We start from the raw sequence: 17,335 nt of genomic DNA, 5'->3' as shown, positions 1-17,335 counted from the left end.
TTGTGTTGCGTGTGTATACACATATGCTCACTTGTGGCTTCGAAGTACTCTATTAACCATTTAAATAAAGGAAAAAATCTTTCCCTAACATACTTCTAAGCCAATTTAGGGGTCATTGAACAGATGTCATATAATACTAATGTTAAATTACCCTGTGTAATAAGAAAATTACAGTACCTAAGTGAAGATAGTAAAGGGAAACCATCCAATGAATTATTCTAGAATTTCAAAATGAAATGATTTCTTTGAAATTAACAGTGGCACCACATGACTTTACAAAAGTGAGTCTGATAGGGAAAAGGGAAATTAGAGACAAAAGTGAAGCCTTTCTGTGTTTATATATGCCAGTTTTGGGTTATGATGCTAGGAGAGCTAATGTAATAGTACAGCTTTCAATTGTCCAGGAAGTTTATTATTATTAAACTATGTGGCAAGAAATTTATTAAAATCTGACTAACTTTTCATTGTTTAGTATTAAATCACAACGGTTGTTTCTAGTCCACATATACTTCCTTTTGCTATTAGGTACACTTTAAAAGCCTAATTATTTTGAGAACATAGTATGACCAAAGAATAAAAATGTACAAAGTTTGACAACTTTAAATAAACACTAGCATTTCTTAAAGAACAAACCTCACTTACAGTTAGGAAACAATATTTATATTTAAGGTTGAAAAGCCAGGATGTAGGAAAATTTTGCTAATTTGGAAGATGACCTTTAAGTGCACCAAAACCAAATAATTTGTAGGCTATGACATAGGGCACATTCCTACAAAATTTGTGTGAATACTGCTTTAGTGGTTCTTGAAAGACAAACAAAGAAAGCTGGAATGAAATCTTTATCCCCCTTACAAATAAGACGGAGACTAACAAAAGAGTACAGCAGCACTCTTTCAAAGCTTGCCATTAAAACGAGGTCTCTGTAGCACAGCTAATGAGATGGTTCATAGTAGAAAACAATCTGTTTTTAAGAATGTTTAGATCAAAAGTAATTTCTAATCTATGAAATAAAGTTTTTTCAATACCCTTCATTCACCAGTGAAGCTTTTATGTTTGTCTTATTTACTTCAATCAGATGTTTTCAATTTTACCTTTTTTCCTTGTACAAATCCTTGACATGGTTCGTCAATACTGACCAACAGTTTTATTCTTTTTCTTCAGAAAAGAGAGATTTTTGAGAGAGGGAGAATGAAAAAGAGAGAAACATCTTTGCCTAAACGATTTGCAAGCATCTGTGCTTTAAGCTACTTTTTATGAACACTCCTTAGTAAATGACTCAAGGTAAAAAAGCAGAAAAGCATCCAATGTTAGGAAATTGCAATCCAATACCATGTAATTTAAACCTGCAGTTGCTTCTCTTGTACTAAATGACATACAGATGGGTAGCTTAGTTCTCTCAACTTTGGGAACACAATCGGCCTTTTTGTATGAATGAACATATATTAACAAAAATATTTTAGACAGAATTGTTTAATTCTAATTGTATAGATTTTAATTATCTATGCCATTGGAAAGAATAATTTTAACCAAGTTATTTTGTCATGTTAGATTTGCAATTAATGAATTTTGGGGGATAAAATCCACAAAGATACAACCCTTTCAACATATAAAGCAATAAAAACAAAAAGTTACTTTTTAAGATGTCTATAGCAAATTGAGCAGAGACTCACCTATCACAGCCAGTTCTGCATTCAAGTTGTGGAGAGGCTTGTTCTGACAGGACAAACATTTCTCAGGGAAACATTTCTATCTCTTAGAAAATATTAAAAGTGTAAGTAGTAGGTATTTGCATAAAGCCTAGTGTAATATGGGGTTCAGTGAGATGAGAGACCAACATGCCATTAGTGTGATTTGCCAGCTGTTCCTGTGGATCTTTTCAGGACAGAGCAGGGCCAACATTCTTTGTGGAAGGTCAGAAGAGGCGCTATTTGACAACCCACAGGCCTCCTCAAAGGTGTGTTTTGCTGTTCGGCTCTGGTTTGCTCTTTTGCTGCCTCCATATTTTCTCATAGAGAATCAACCACTCTATCTTGGTGGCCCTGATTCTGGAAGCTGATATCCTTCTTCAATCCCACAATCAGAGTCAGTGGTTAGTTAAGTTTCTACTGTTTTAATTTCAGTGATCTCATATACTATGACATTAGGTGCCTTAAAAGTAAAAGAAGTAGAAAGCATTTCTATTCCTAAATCATATTTCTTTTATATTTCAAAACAAATTGAGTTTAATATTTGGGGAACTAAGCAAGCTTTCTTTCAGTAATTTCATAACATGGTAGGAAATTTTTGCATGTGGTGACATCTGTGTGCCTCTTTTGCACTGTGATGGAAAAGCAAAGAAAAGCAATTTTACTGCAGTGAGTAAGGGTTGCCGTGTCTGGAGTTATTGATCATCCCTTGGTACTCACGGGGGATTGGTTCCTGACCCCCTGCAGATACCAAAATCTGAGGATGCTCAGGGCCCTTATATAAAATGGTGTAGTATTTACATATAACCTATGCACATCCTCCCTTATACTTTAAATCATCTCTAGATTACTTATAATACCTAACACAATGTAAATGCTATGTAAATAGTTGCCTTAGCATGGCAAATTCAAGGTTTGCTTTTTGGAACTTTCTGGAATTTTGGGGGGAATATTTTCCATCGTGTTTGGTTGAATCCACAGATGTGGAAACTGTGGATACAGAGGGCCGACTGTATTTCTTTTCAGTCATTTGTTCAGGTAAGACAAAATACCCCATATAAGCGGGTATTGTCTGGACATTTTATTGCGGTCTGTATAAGTTGAAATAAAAGCTAACGTTGTGGGCTTCCCTGGTGGCGCAGTGGTTGAGAGTCCTCCTGCCGATGCGGGGGACGTGGGTTCGTGCCCCGGTCCGGGAAGATCCCAGATGACGTGGAGTGGCTGGGGCCGTGAGCCATGGCCGCTGGGCCGGCACGTCCAGAGCCTGTGCTCCGCAATGGGAGAGGCCACAGCAATGAGAGGCCCGCGTGCACACACACACACACACACGCACAAGAAAAAGCTAACATTGTTATTAGAATCTAATTAAAATTATTTTACCATTCAAATATAGTTAGCCAGTGAAGTCTTTCTAAGTATACTTTATAAAAAGAAAAATGTAGGTCTCTAAATAAAATCACATTCACTTTTGCTTTTCTTTGTCTTTCCTCCCTCCCTATTTTTCTCACTCTTTCTTTGGAACTTCTTGAATCTGCATTAGTGTAAATGCCTTCTCCTGTAGTCTATTAAAAGTTTCTTGCTTCCCGTTTAAGCATGGTAAGATACAGTCTTGCAAGAGATATTTGTTTTTATGGACTCTTCAGAACCTAGTGAAGCCTCTGACAGAATCACAGAGAATTCCTAGCTGTGGAAAGATACATCTTTAGGGTTCAATAAACAAATAGGATAGTATTTAAATCACCCAGGTTGGAAATTGAATGAGGAAAGTTTCAGGCTATTCTACTAAACGAATGGAGAGTTATTGTTTAATATAATATGCCCATCCTCTTATATATACAGCATAAATGCTTAAAAATAGAATTATGCTTTTTGAATTCATTTTAAAAAAAGAAATTCAAGGTACTGGGAGACGTAAAGGATGTATTCCCTCCTTGTGAATGTTCAGTGGGTTTTTACTGTCTCATACCAGCAGCTTTGGCTATAGCACATTGTCAGTGCTCCAGTGGAATCACCTGAATCTTGAGTACCATTCTTTTTAAACTGAGAGAAATAGCCAGCTGCAGTTCAGGTAAGTTTGTCTAGTGTGTTAGGGTCTGGCCTGGTCATTGACTAGTGACTGTAGAAGCTGTGCTGTGATGGCCAGCCAAAGCAGTTATTTAGGATTCAAGCTAAAAGTCCTCCTTCTCCCACATCCTCTCTCTTTCCAGGGTCATGTAGGGATAAAAAGAGCTGTAAGGTGGTCTTTTCCCAGCAGGAACTGAGGAAGCGGCTAACACCCCAGCAGTACCATGTCACTCAAGAGAAAGGGACCGAAAGGTAAGGCGAGCTTACGAAAACGCCATTAAGCAAGAGCTAGTTTTCTTCATCCTCCTTATCCCCCCGTCCCACCTTTGAATCCTCTTCCTTGCCACTTAATTTAAAGGATTCTATACTTATTTGCTAAAGTCCACAAATTAGTATCCTTGAAAAGGTTGAAAATGGTATTGCTTAGGTTAAGACTAAGTTTTATTTATTCTTTCCCCCATTTAATGAACACTCTATCTTTTGTAAAGTCACAAGGCTTTTGTTAAGGGCCTGTTTCTAGTTTACTACAAAATGTGTGGAAGTAATAGCGATTTAGGTACATTTTTTGGGAAGACATCAGAGTAAGCAAAACCATGAGGGACATGGCACTTTGCCAGGATACTGAAAATTTGAAGGTGGCCATTGTAAGTATAGACGTTTTGGCTGCAAAAAGAAGGTAGCATAATTTAGTTCCTTTCTACCCCACTCCAATTTCTTTTTGAAGCACATGTGGAGAAAGTATTTATTGGCTCATTTGTGGTTGGAATGTCAAAAATTTTCAATAACTGCCCTCACATGGCTTTGGTCCTTGGAAGTTTGCCCTAAGTCCTGAAAAAAGAGTTTGTTCACTTCCAAGACTGTTTTTAGTGAATAAAGTCTCTCTCAGCTGATTCCAGCTCAAAGGTAACTTGCCAAAGTCCAACCACTTTGTTGTCTAATTTATACCATGGAGCTTGGCATAAGGCTGTACCTTACCTCTGATCCAAATTTATTAATGATGTAACTTCTTGTTTTCATTCATGAACTGAAAGAGCTCTTTACCACACGTGGGGTCTTTGTTAATCTGCAGCACTGTCTTCCTGTCACAGTATATACTGTTTACTGAATTTACCAAATGCTGAATCTCTGACAATGTACACCTTTACCGCACAACGAGTTAGCGATGGACTTCGGTCTTGGTCCAAGTCGTCTACCCATCCTGTTGTGTACATGACTAGCAAAATGATTTAATGCACACAAACAACTAGAGATTAGGTCATTCTTAAAAATTCTGTTTATAAAAAAATTGGACCTCATAAAGAGGGTGAAAGGATAATAAAAACAAGCTGCAGAGCACAGACTTTTTGTTGGGCTAGCACAGCTGATTTGTATTAGCTGAATGACCTCCTAGCCTTTAAGATTGTTAACTTAGAAAAATATTCCCTTAAAGCTGCAATATTCCTTTTCAAACCAAAAAATAAGACTCCTTCCACTGGAAGTGTTGGACCCTTCTGCATTTTGTGGTATATACTCTTGGACACTGTAGAGTAGCAGAAATCTTATGTAATAATGTTTTTTTTCTGTGAATCTGAACTACAGGCTTCTTTTTTTTTTTAAATAGGAAAAAAGTTTCCTAAGCATTACATAACTAGATGGCCTGATTTTTAAAAAAATTTAACCCGCACTAGTTTGGAGTTGTTATATGCACATTTTATTATACAGATTTGAAATGTATTAGTAATGTTCAGATTTCCATATGTTTGGTCTGTTCTCATTTTAGGACAAAAAGCCCTTGAAAGTTTTCTTAGAGAAATGTATTTTAAGTAAATAAGTTCTATAAGAAATAATGCTACCTTGTTTAATTAAATTTTTTTATGCTCTGTTTATTGTGTATCAGTGCCTTCGAAGGAGAATATACACATCACAAAGATCCTGGAATATATAAATGTGTTGTTTGTGGAACTCCATTGTTCAAGTAAGTATGTTAAAAACCTATGGATATGGACAAATCACAGATGGCAACAAACTTGGTATTGTCTGTTCACACTAGAATTTTTCCATTACTAAATTTTCTTATTTCTAATTTTTCTATTTTCCCCCCCACAAAACAAAAGTAATTATTGACTTTCATGGTAAACTACCAGTTTGGTAGACTGGCTGATTTCTCATTATTTGGATCTTGAAAATACCTAACGTTAACTTGTTCATCTTAGTAACCATGGTGCTTAGCAGAGCTATAAAAGAGATTTTCGTGAATGTAGAAATGTCTATGTATTTATTGATTTTTCTGTCATCAAGTGATGGCCCTAAATTTATTTATTTGACCATGATGGAAGTTCTCTATGTGCATCTTTCAGATTGAATAGTGTCCACCAAGTTGATTCTTCATACTTCTGCAATGAAGGGCAATAGCTGTATTGAAAATAAAATGGGAAATATAATAGATATTTATACATATATAAGTAAATTACATACTCTGAGTTTTGCATTAATCCAGAATCTTTATTTTAAAGATCCCAATAGTTTACTATAAAACAGGCCAGTACATAGACTTTTTCAACAGAATAGTTAATTCAGACAGTGTATTCTGGAGATTATGGATCTTATTCAAGAAAGAAAGCTCTTTACTAAAAATTTATTTATGTAGGTGGAGAAAATCCTAGAAGCCCTGTACTTCCCATAGGGATGCTGATTTGGGGGAATAAAAAGAAAGAAACCTTAATTGAGAGTAAATGTCATTTATTTAAAACAGAATTACAGACTTCTTAGGGGAAATGAACAAACAAGAATCTGATATGTGTAGCAAGTAAAACATACTTAACATCTCTCCACAAATGTTTCCTTTTGAAAACACTAGCATTTACAGATTTCCCAGAAATAACAGGAAACAGTAGTTTCCTTGAAAAAAAATTTTTTTAAGTTTAAAACCTTTCTTAACTTGCATAAACCTTATTGCACATTAGTGTTGGTTGAGAATCTGTTCTGAATTCTTACGTATTTATTCTTTCTGTTAAAAAAACCAGCCCTTCAAATTGTCACCCATTTCCTCTCAGAAAACACACGTCTTTATATTTCAACACCTTTAGTTTGTGTCATAATAGTTGATATAGCACTTAAGATAGTTGCTGAGCCATGTTAAACTTGTTAATATCCCAAATGGTAAAAATTGGCCACATCTCCTTTGCTTTTTGTTTAAGATTCTTCATTTCTTTCCCTATTATTTGATTCAGTAAAGTAGTGGATCTAAGGAAAACTTACTGTTTTAAATAAGAAACAGAACCACTGTAAATGAAGGATTTAACCCATGTGACATCTTGAGTCACAAATAGTAAAAGCAAGACCCTTATCCAAACATAGGTGCTGGTGGGGTTCAGGATTTCATATTTGATGTGATATTGACTCTAAAAGAAACTTTAGCATTCTTGTAAGGAAAGCTTTTGTTTTCTAAGTTTTTAAGGCATATAGTTTAATATTTTTATCCTATATTAAAAAAAAAAAAGTGTGCTTCTCCATACTTGGTTTCTTGTCATTTCTAGGGGGAACAATATCCCTGCTTTGGCCTTAATTGTAGAATACAGTATTCTTTGTCCTGGTGCTGCTTTCTTCATACTGGAGAACTTGTACCCTGGGTGGCCACAGGACATGGGGCCACAGGGCATGGACAGTTTTGAGGGAAGCAATTTTCTGGTCCTCAACCGCTATACAATACACTTTCCTGAAACTGCTGTCTGTGTCTGAGAGAATCTGTAGTCGGCCACCTCTTCCTTCCAATCTCTCCTGTCATAGTCGCCCTTCTCCCAGTTCACAAAAGATATCATACCTTCCACCCATCCCAAATATTACTATGACTTGTTGTCACAGGATAAAATCTTCAAGGCATCAAGCAAAAGGACAGTTCAGTAAGGCATTACTTCTGAAGGAGAGACCCATGAAAGCAAGGCCAAAAAAAAAAAAAACAACAACAAAAAACAGAAATATTGAACTGGTAAAAAAGTATTGAAACAGTATTTCATCTTGGAAAGGCTCAGTCTGCCTGCCGGCTGTCTGCTTATCTGTCTCTCCATCTGTTGTCCATCTATCCATTTTCTACCAGTCTTAAGTGAGATGTGTGTCATGAAAACATGTATCAACATATTTATTCAAAAATTTTCAATGAAAGTCTTTGTGTGTATGTGTGTGTGTGTGTGTGTGTGTGTATACAGGAAATAAGTCTGATATACTTGATAGACAGGACAGTGAGGACTGCCTTTGAAAATTAGGTTATATGGTGGACTTCTCCCGTTCATTAACTGATCTAGATATGTCACTCTAAGATTTTGACAGAAATATATTTTAAGCATGTCTATATACAGAACACCAGGTAATTTATCTTTTTTCAATTATTTAAATTTTTGATAAGAAATTTTAGCTGTCACTTTAAAATGTATGAGGAAGTGTGTATCAGTCAGCACCCAATATGGATACAGAAGCCACACAGTAATTTGAACAGGAAAGTTTAATGTAGAGAATTACTATGTGTGACAGAGGATTATGGTGATGAGGGATTGGCTAGTAAGACGTAAATAGAAATTCTAAAGAATACAAAGATAGCAAATATAGGAAGCTATCATGGCCCCTAGGGCTGAGATAGAGCCCAAGGAAGAGCTTTCCCTGCAACCCGCCCCCTGCCCAGCCTTTCTGGGGCTGATGGCACAGGAGTCACTGGGGCCATGATGTTGTAACTTCTGAAAATCTGCCTTCTGGAATTTGCTAGAAACCTCCCCTCTGGGGTGCTGGGGAGAGCTCTTTGCTGGGAGGTGTCTCCCTGGGAGTGCTCCGCTACAAAACTACCTGAGGGAAGTGCCAGGGGAGGCTGCTGGCCACCAGGTGCTGCTCACTCCTGTGCCCTGAAGGCTGCACCTCGCTCCAGAGAAGCCACAGGAGCCTGTCACCTGAGAAGCAGTGAAAAGGGCTGGGGGCTGGAGAGGCTGCATATGCTAAGGAGTTGGGTGCTGGGGAAGCCGCCCATGTTGCAAGGGCCTGCAAATAGAGAATCTGCATGCACTGCATGAGCCAGATGCTAGAAAAGCCATGGGCTCTGCAGGAGCCTGTTGAGAAAGGATACTGAAACCAGGAAGGAAGAACCTCTTTCTCCTGCAGTCCTTCTCCTGTGCCCTCTACTGACAAGGTTTAGTATCATGTTAGCTGACAAGGAAAAAAATATTTAAAGGTCCCAGATCCATTTTAGCATAGCAGGCAAGGAAGATGGATTTAGAGGTGAGAGGCAATAAGTAAACTGGTAACTGGCACAGAGTCTCTCTGGTTTTTTTTCAGAATTCTTTTAGGGGTTCGTGAGCAAAAGTTTGAAAACCACTCAGTAGTCTAGTGTATTAATGGCAGCGCTATCAGACACCTTCTGGAGATAGCTGGTTTCGTACTTTGAACACAAAATGTAGGAAACAATTGAGGTGTGTGTGTGTGTGAGTGTGAATGAGAAAGTTTGTGGAGTGTTTGTTTGTTAGAGAGGAGGGAGTGAGGCGGAAGACTACACAGAGGAACAATGTGAGAAATAACAGTGGGAGGGAAACAGATAAGAAATAAAAAGAAATAAGAAGGAAGTGCTGAGTTTAAAAATGCCCATCATTAGCGCTATGAAAAGGTTGTTTTCCCAACTGCCATTTCTGTTATCTTATTGACACTCTGTGTGTGTGTGTGTGTGTGTGTGTGTGCACAAGCGTGCAGCATTCACATATATGTATAATTCTCATCATTTACTTGACTGATATATATATGTATATATAATACTTCCTTACAAAAAAGACCATTCAAACTTGTACTCTACCCTAAATACACTCCCTCTCAACAATATACTGCTTTTTTACTGCTTACCAAGTACAAGAACCTTATTCACAGGCTGCTTTATAAACCAAATGTGTAATTTATTCCAAGGTTCACATTTTCTTCACATTCACAAATTCTACCAAGCTAGCTTATTTCTCATATAATACTACTGACTTTCAGTTTGTAAATTAACTGACAGAAGTAAGAATGTTCTCTCCTCTGGTTATTTGAACTTCTAAACTTCCATAAAATGAATTTGTCGAACATCAGAAAAACCAGAAAAGGCATTGGTGAAACAATTTAATTCAGTAAGTATTTTTGACATCTTGTACTTTGCTTTGGCTGACACTTTGCCAGGTGTTGTGAAACAAAATAAACTTATGAAGTATTTTTTTCCTTAAGGTACTTATAGTTTTGTTGGAGTGATAAGAAAAACACAATAAACAATTACAAAGTGTGGAAAAATAACATTAATGTCTATCTGAATATGACTGATATGCTTTCATAAGTAATAGGAAGGTATATGACTGCATCAAAGTAGGGCCTGTTTTCATGGAGGAGATGAGAACACACTTCACCAGGCAGAGAATATCTGATAGAGAATGCCATATGAGATGAGGAATTAGAGATAGGATCAAAACTGGATTTTTCAAGGACATAATTATGAGACTGGTCCAATAGGAGTGGAGAGGTAAGGTATGTTGGGAGGAATGGAGAAATGGCTGGAGGGTTAAAAAGGACCAAATAAGGAAGCCCTGGGATCCCAGAGAAGACACTTAAGTTTCTGCTTGAAATTCTTTAAGCCTTGGCATCCTTTCCTCCAGGAAGCCCTATCTGAAACTTCCGGGTTGAACTCTAGTGTCCTTCATCTCTGTTCCCATAGCACCTTGTATGCACTTCCATCATTGCATTTTCTGCTTTGTTCTGTAATTATCTGTTTATGTGCCTGTTTGTCCACTAGCAAGTAAACTCCACAATTGCAAGGCCATGCCTTAGTCGTATATATACCTCTAGTCCCTGGCATGTAATAATCACTAAATATTTGTTTGTTGATCAGATGCATGTCTGAACTTTGTGAGACAGGTTGTGGAGAGACTTTGAATAAGAAAAAAGCATGATGAAAATGGGAATTAAGCTGTAACAGTTCACAAGATAGATTTCTGGAGCTGAAAAGAGAAGGAAATAGGGCTTTTACAGCCTCAGTGGGAACTTTTTTCCTTGTTAGCTGATAAACCTCAATGTTATCCATGTGTAATCAGTTCCTGATAATTTTAAGACTTTCAAGAACCACATAGGATAGTTTTTATTTTCTATACATTTACTAATAAGGCCTTGCACTGAATTAATAGCTCATTTTACACAGGTTCACTAATGATGGTGATGATAATAATAATGGTAATAATAATAATAGTAATCAAGAGCTAATACTTACATAGCACTTACCTCTTGCCAGGCATGGTTCTAAGTGCTTTATATATATGAACTCCTTTAATCTTCACAACAACACATTTTATAGATGAAGAAACTGAGAGGATAATTGTCTTGTGAAGAACATACAGACAGTATACAAATGGATTTAAAATGGTAATACTCAAACTTTTAGGAAAGAATAAAGTTAAATAATTATAAGAAAATGAAGTTTTAATATTTTGTTTTGGTCACTCGAATCTGGTTATTTTACTCAGCATAATTGGAAAAAATGGAACACACAGACACACACACCTCAATTCCTTAAAAAATTTGCCTTTGTCATAGTAAATATTTAAGTTGAAAATTGAAGACCATTCCAGTCTAGGGAGGGCTGAACCAAAAGTAAATAGATCCATCATGGTAGATCATTAAGAAGAACTCAGCTTCAGGCTGGTTGTTATCCTTGGGGAAGTCCCTTGGAAACCTGACAGGAAGACGTAGCCAGTATTCAGGAAGCCATCAGGCCATGCAACATCTGCAAAGTAGGGCAGCAGCTGGATTCATGGGCTGGATTCTAGTTATTAAAATTGGAATGTCATTTTATTTTCACTATTAACCCCCCATTACATTTTCTCAAGTAGCTGTGTTCCAAATTTTTACCACTTTTTTTTGGAATTCTCTCCCTACTTTTCTGAGAAAATTGAGGCCACCTGACATAAGCTATCTTAAATGTCTTTCCTTCTACCTTGAAATTTCTTTGTATCTTCATTTTTATCAAACAATCAAAACAAGCACAGGCTAAAAGCAACTGGTGGAACCAGTTGAATATTAGCCCAGATGTGTGACCTCAAATTCATCATCTATAAAATGGGGAAAATAAAACCAAACAGGTGTAAGAACTAAATGCAGAAAAATGCCTAGTATATGGCAGGTATTCAACAATGTTAAATTCAAGTGGGCCTGACCAAGTTTGGGGAACATATCATACTATCACAACAGCCTAAGAAGCTCCTTATAATGTGAGAAAGTGCAGGCTTTACTAGAGAGAGTCTGACTGTTAACAGTAGATGTTAGTGTGATGAGTCACTGCTCCAGCTGTGTTGCTACATTTCAAATGGGACTCTGCTGCAAAACTATTAACACATGCTGCATTTCACATGCGCCTCCTGTGCAGTTTTATTCCAGGCTACTAGAAAATTTAAGCCCTTTTTCAGCTCTTTAAGAACATAAGCCCTTTCACTGAAGAAATTCCAGTTCAATGCCACACACAATTTACTCAAATATACTGTTCCATTTACCACTAAAGGAGAGTTTCAACATAAGCTTTTCCCCTTCTGGTACAGTGTTGTGTGTGTGTGTGTGTGTGTGTGTGTGTTGGAGGTGGGCAGATGTGAAAGCAGGGAGGGAGGAGAAGGGGGAGGGAGAGATGGAGTTTTCCATCCTTACTTTCTATTCAAATCCTATTTTTCCAACCCTTTCCCTATCCATATGATAGTTACTCATAAACCATTCCAGTCACTATGGAATTCTACTAGGGAGAGTAACATGAACTTAACTTCAAGCTTTCTTTTTATGGAACACTAGCTGGAAATTGCTCAGAATTCTAGCAAATGTTTCTTAACCTTTAAAAAGTACATTTAACTTGAATTTAAAAGAGCTGAATTGCCCTTCACCTCATTTTAAATCCATAAAAAAGTAAGCTTTCCAGTACAATGAAACCATTATGAAATGAACTAGATTTCTGAGTAGTGACTTAAGCTTTTGTTATATCTAAATAACTCATATATTATTTTGAAGAGTATACAAAATTGACTTCTCTCATTCCATTGACCTTCCTGTCTTGTCCCCACATACAGTGATTTATAGGAAAAGAATCTGTAACGTAGGGAGGTACTTTTCTGTCTTCATTTCATCTGAAAGCTCAGGGCGAGACAACAGCTAGATTGAAAGAAAAGTACTTCCTGGAGCTACTGGCAAAGATAGGGAGCGAAAAACATTGTTAATGCCTGACTCATTAAACCATCAGAAAAAAGAAAGAAAAGAAAAACATAAACAGTATAAAAACATAGCATAAAATAAAGGAAAGAACAACTCCATTTTGAGAAACTGGAAAACTATAGTAAGGCATGATTCAAAGTTTAACAGTATGCAAAGATAATTATAACTGCATTTCTCTAAATAAAAACTATATACCCACATATGGAAAAATTGAAGCAATAACTACACATAAAATCCCTGGATAGTTGAAACTGGGTATATGAGTATTTGTGTATATATATGTGTGTTTGGGGGGAAGAAAAGTGGGGAAAGAACAATCTTGCCTTGTATTTTCTAAACTACAATCCTAGTTCTTTAGTTAATTTTTCAGATGTAGACAGAAATAACTTAGATTTTTCTTAGTGAATTAGAATGGATAGAATAAATTGGGAAACAAAATAGGCAAAATTTTTTTAACTATAATTCATGTAAATTTGTCTTGTTTGTATAAACATGCACCAGAAAATCAATGAACATGTTATTCCAATTCACAGACTTTGAAATTATTTAAAGACAGCTTATAAAAAATAATGTACAAGTTTTATCCTGTACTTCTGAGGCAGTTCACAAAGCTGCTCTTCTTATAAATGAATAATACTTTTTTTGAAACATGGTCATCAGTTCAATAAGAATTGCATAAATTTTCAGAGACATGTCTTCAATGGGTTTTATACATGGATAAGTGACCTAACACATTACATTATCAAAGAAAAGTGCAGAAACCATTCAGAGTACCAAGTGGAAATAAAGTTTTGTAAAGTTCCAGCATGGACTTGCTGTATAACCATAAGCAAGTTACTTAAACATTCCATCTCATTTTTCTCATCTGTAAAATGGTGAGAATAACATCAACCCTTTCTAGCTCATAGCACTACTGTACCAAATGAAATAATCACACAAAGATGCTATTAAAGATATAAAGAACAAACAGCTCATACAGCTTAATACAAAAAGAAAACAAACAACCCAATAAAAAAATGAGCATAAGATCTAGACTTTTCTCCAAAGAAGACATACAGATGGCCAACAGGCACATGAAAAGATGCTCAATATCATTAATTATTAGAGAAATGCAAGTCAAAACTCCCATGAGGTATCACCTCACACCTGTCAGAATGGCCATAGTCACAAAATCTACGAACAGTAAATGCTGGAGAGGGTGTGGAGAAAAGGGAACCCTCCTACACTGTTGGTGGGAATGTAAATTGCTGCAGCCACTATGGAAAACAGTATGGAGGTTCCTCAAAAAACTAATAATAAAGATACTGCATGGTCCTGCTATCCCACTCCTGGGCATATATCTGGACAGCTATGATTAGAAAAGATACACGCACCCAAATGTTCACAGCAATACTATTTACAATAGCCAAGACATGGAAGCAACCTAAATGTCCACTGAGAGATGAATGGATAAAGAAGATGTGGCACATATATACAATGGAATATTAGTCAGCCATAAAAAAGAATGAAATAATACCATTTGCAGCAACATGGATGGAGCTAGAGATTATTATATTAAGTGAAATAAGTCAGACAAAGACGAATATCATATGATATCACTTACATGTGGAATCTAAAAAAATGATACAAATGAACTTATTTACAAAACAGATTCACAGACATAGAAAACAAACTCATGCTTAACCAAAGGGGATAGTGGTGGGGGGAGATAAGTTAGGAGTTTGGGATTAACATATACACACTACTATATATAAAATAGATAAACAACAAGGACCTATGATATAGCACATTAAAAAATTATTGTCAATATCTTGTATTAATAACCTACAATGGAAAAGACTCTGAAAAAGAACATATATATATATATATATATATATATATATATAACTGAATCACTTTGCCTTACACCTGAAACTAACACAACATTGTAAATGAACCCTACTTAAATTAAAAAATAGTTTAAAAAGATATAAAGATATAAGTATAAAGTAAGGTTTGTGAAAACTGTGCAGTTTTAAATTTACATGGTAAAGTATAAGCAGCTGCAAATCTAAAATTAAGTTAGTTTCTGTCCAATAATTTTTTAAAAATTTAGTCTGGATTCTAAATTCCCCAAATAATGGAACTTAGAGGAGTAACTGATAGTTTTAATACATTAGAAGCTAGAAATTTCTTGAGAGAATACGTCATGGCAGAATTTTTGTAACCCACATCTGCACCCTGTGCAGGGGCATAAACCTTTGCATATCCAGGCTACTTAATTATTTGTTAAATAAATGGTTTAATTCCAGTAAATCAAGAGTAACCTCAGAGTTAAATGATTCAAGTTGATACTGGAATGGTGGAAGTATAAATAAATACTTGGTTATGGAGTCTCTAAATTATTATCCCCTACCCCACTTTCCAAAGTAACTTCTTTAGACCACCCACGGAATTTAATTTTAGTGGATGCTTATTTCAGCAATAGCATTGCTTGCAACTGCAAAGATACACTGATTTCAACTAAGGGAGAGATGGAAATGTCTATGGCTGGGACCTTTTACAAGGAAACATTGAAAAGAGCAAAAAAGTGAAAATAAACAGTGTCAGCTACCGAAAGCTGTATCAGAAGAAAAGTTCATAGTCAAACATGTTTATTAAATATAAGAAAGATTAAAAATAACTGAACTAAATAGTGACTCAAAATGCTAGAAAAATTACAGCAAGAACAACAAAATAAACTGGGATAAAATGGCCTCCTTTTTCCTCAAGGCATTTGCCAATTCTAAGCAAGGGAAGAAAGGTAAAGATTCCAGTTGATCAGAAGCAGAAGTGCCAGCAGACTAGGATTTCTCAGCTTCAGCATTATTGACATTTGGGCTGCATAATACTTGGTTGTAAGAGGCTGCCCTATACATTGTAGGATGTTTAGTAGCATCCCTAACCTCTGTCCACTAGATAGCTATAGCTCCTTCTCCCCTGCCCTGTCCCCCACCACTGTGACAAACAAAATATTTCCAGGTATTATCAAATACCCCAGGGAGGGGGTAGAGGGGGGCCAAAATCACAGTTGATCTAGACAGTCTACAAAACAATAATCAAGCTCTGATTTGTAGGGTTGACTGATTTCTATGGTACAAATACTTCCACCATAGGCTATTTCAAGATACAACTGTGACATTACTTAACATGGAATTGGGAAGAGGTGTGTAGTGACACCATTATATAGCATTTCTGTAATTCAAATACAGCAGATATAAATAACAACAGTTAAATTTAGCTAAAAATTTAGATGTGGTGAATTTTGAGTATTTATTACCTTTGTTTTTAATATAACTTATTTAATTATAAGTTTACATAATTTGTTTTTAATAATGTCTGTGTTTAGCAACTGGATCCCAAAGTTCCCAAAATTTTAACAGTAGGCTCTCTTGAGCTTTGCACACCAACATAATGGAGACAAATCAAGGGTAGACCAAATTTATCAAAAACTGCAACCCAACCCCAAGTGAGCTCAGTCCCTGATTAGATTAAGGTTATCTTTCCCTTGTTCCCCTCCCCACTCCAGCTGCCTATCAGAGGATAGGATAAACCCTCTGTAGAAGAAGATTACATCATCATCATTCAGAGTCCAATTTTTCATAGACAATGTCTGGCATTCATTAAATATTACCAAAGTAAAGGACCAAAGTACCAAAGTAAAGGACCAAGGGAAATAAATTGACAAAAGAAACAGGTCTATAGATGGCCCAGATATCCAGATATGTAAGTCATCAGGCACAGACTTTAAAAATAACCGTGAGGGCTTCCCTGGTGGTGCAGTGGTTGAGAATCTGCCTGCCAATGCAGGGGACATGGGTTCAAGCCCTGGTCTGGGAAGATCCCACATGCTGCAGAGCAACTAAGCAAGTGCACCGCAACTACTGAGCCTGCGCTCTCAAGCCTGGGAGCCACAACTGCTGAGCCCAAGTGCCACAACTACTGAAGCCCACGTGCCTAGAGCCCTGCTCCACAACAAGAGAAGCCACTGCGGTGAGAAGCCTGTGCACCGCAATGAAGAGTAGCCCCCGCTCGCCACAACTAGAGAAAACCCGCATGCAACAACAAAGACTCAACGCAGCCAAAAATAAATAAATACATAAATTTATTTTAAAAACCCCCAAAAACTGTGATTAATATATTCAAGAAAATAGATGGCAAGATGGAGAATTTCACCACAGAACAGGAATCTGTTGTAAAGAATAAAATAGTTCTAGGGCTGAAAATGCAATAACTGAAATATAAACACATGAGATGAATTTAATAGCATATTAGACATAGAAGAATGCCGGATTAATGAAAAGAAAACAGGTCAGAAGAATAGATTCAGGCTGAAGCTAAGAGAGCCAAAAAAATGTAAG

General features: G+C 36.4%; 1 protein-coding gene across 2 annotated transcripts in view; it reads left to right on the top strand.

Moving 5' to 3' along the window:
• The window catches only part of MSRB3 (methionine sulfoxide reductase B3), a 156,565-nt gene that overhangs the window by 46,754 nt on the left and 92,476 nt on the right, over positions 1-17,335 (top strand). For both annotated transcript variants that reach the window (XM_060112006.1, XM_060112007.1), the window contains 2 exons: positions 3,893-4,001; positions 5,626-5,703. In XM_060112006.1, coding sequence (XP_059967989.1) covers positions 3,893-4,001; positions 5,626-5,703 — 187 coding nt within the window. The remainder of the gene's footprint in view (positions 1-3,892; positions 4,002-5,625; positions 5,704-17,335) is intronic.

The sequence above is a fragment of the Mesoplodon densirostris genome, chromosome 11 (assembly GCF_025265405.1).
Source record: "Mesoplodon densirostris isolate mMesDen1 chromosome 11, mMesDen1 primary haplotype, whole genome shotgun sequence".
Taxonomy (NCBI): domain Eukaryota; kingdom Metazoa; phylum Chordata; class Mammalia; order Artiodactyla; family Ziphiidae; genus Mesoplodon; species Mesoplodon densirostris.
Note: the sequence above shows the minus strand (reverse complement) of the source record. Positions and strands in the feature narration are given on the sequence as shown.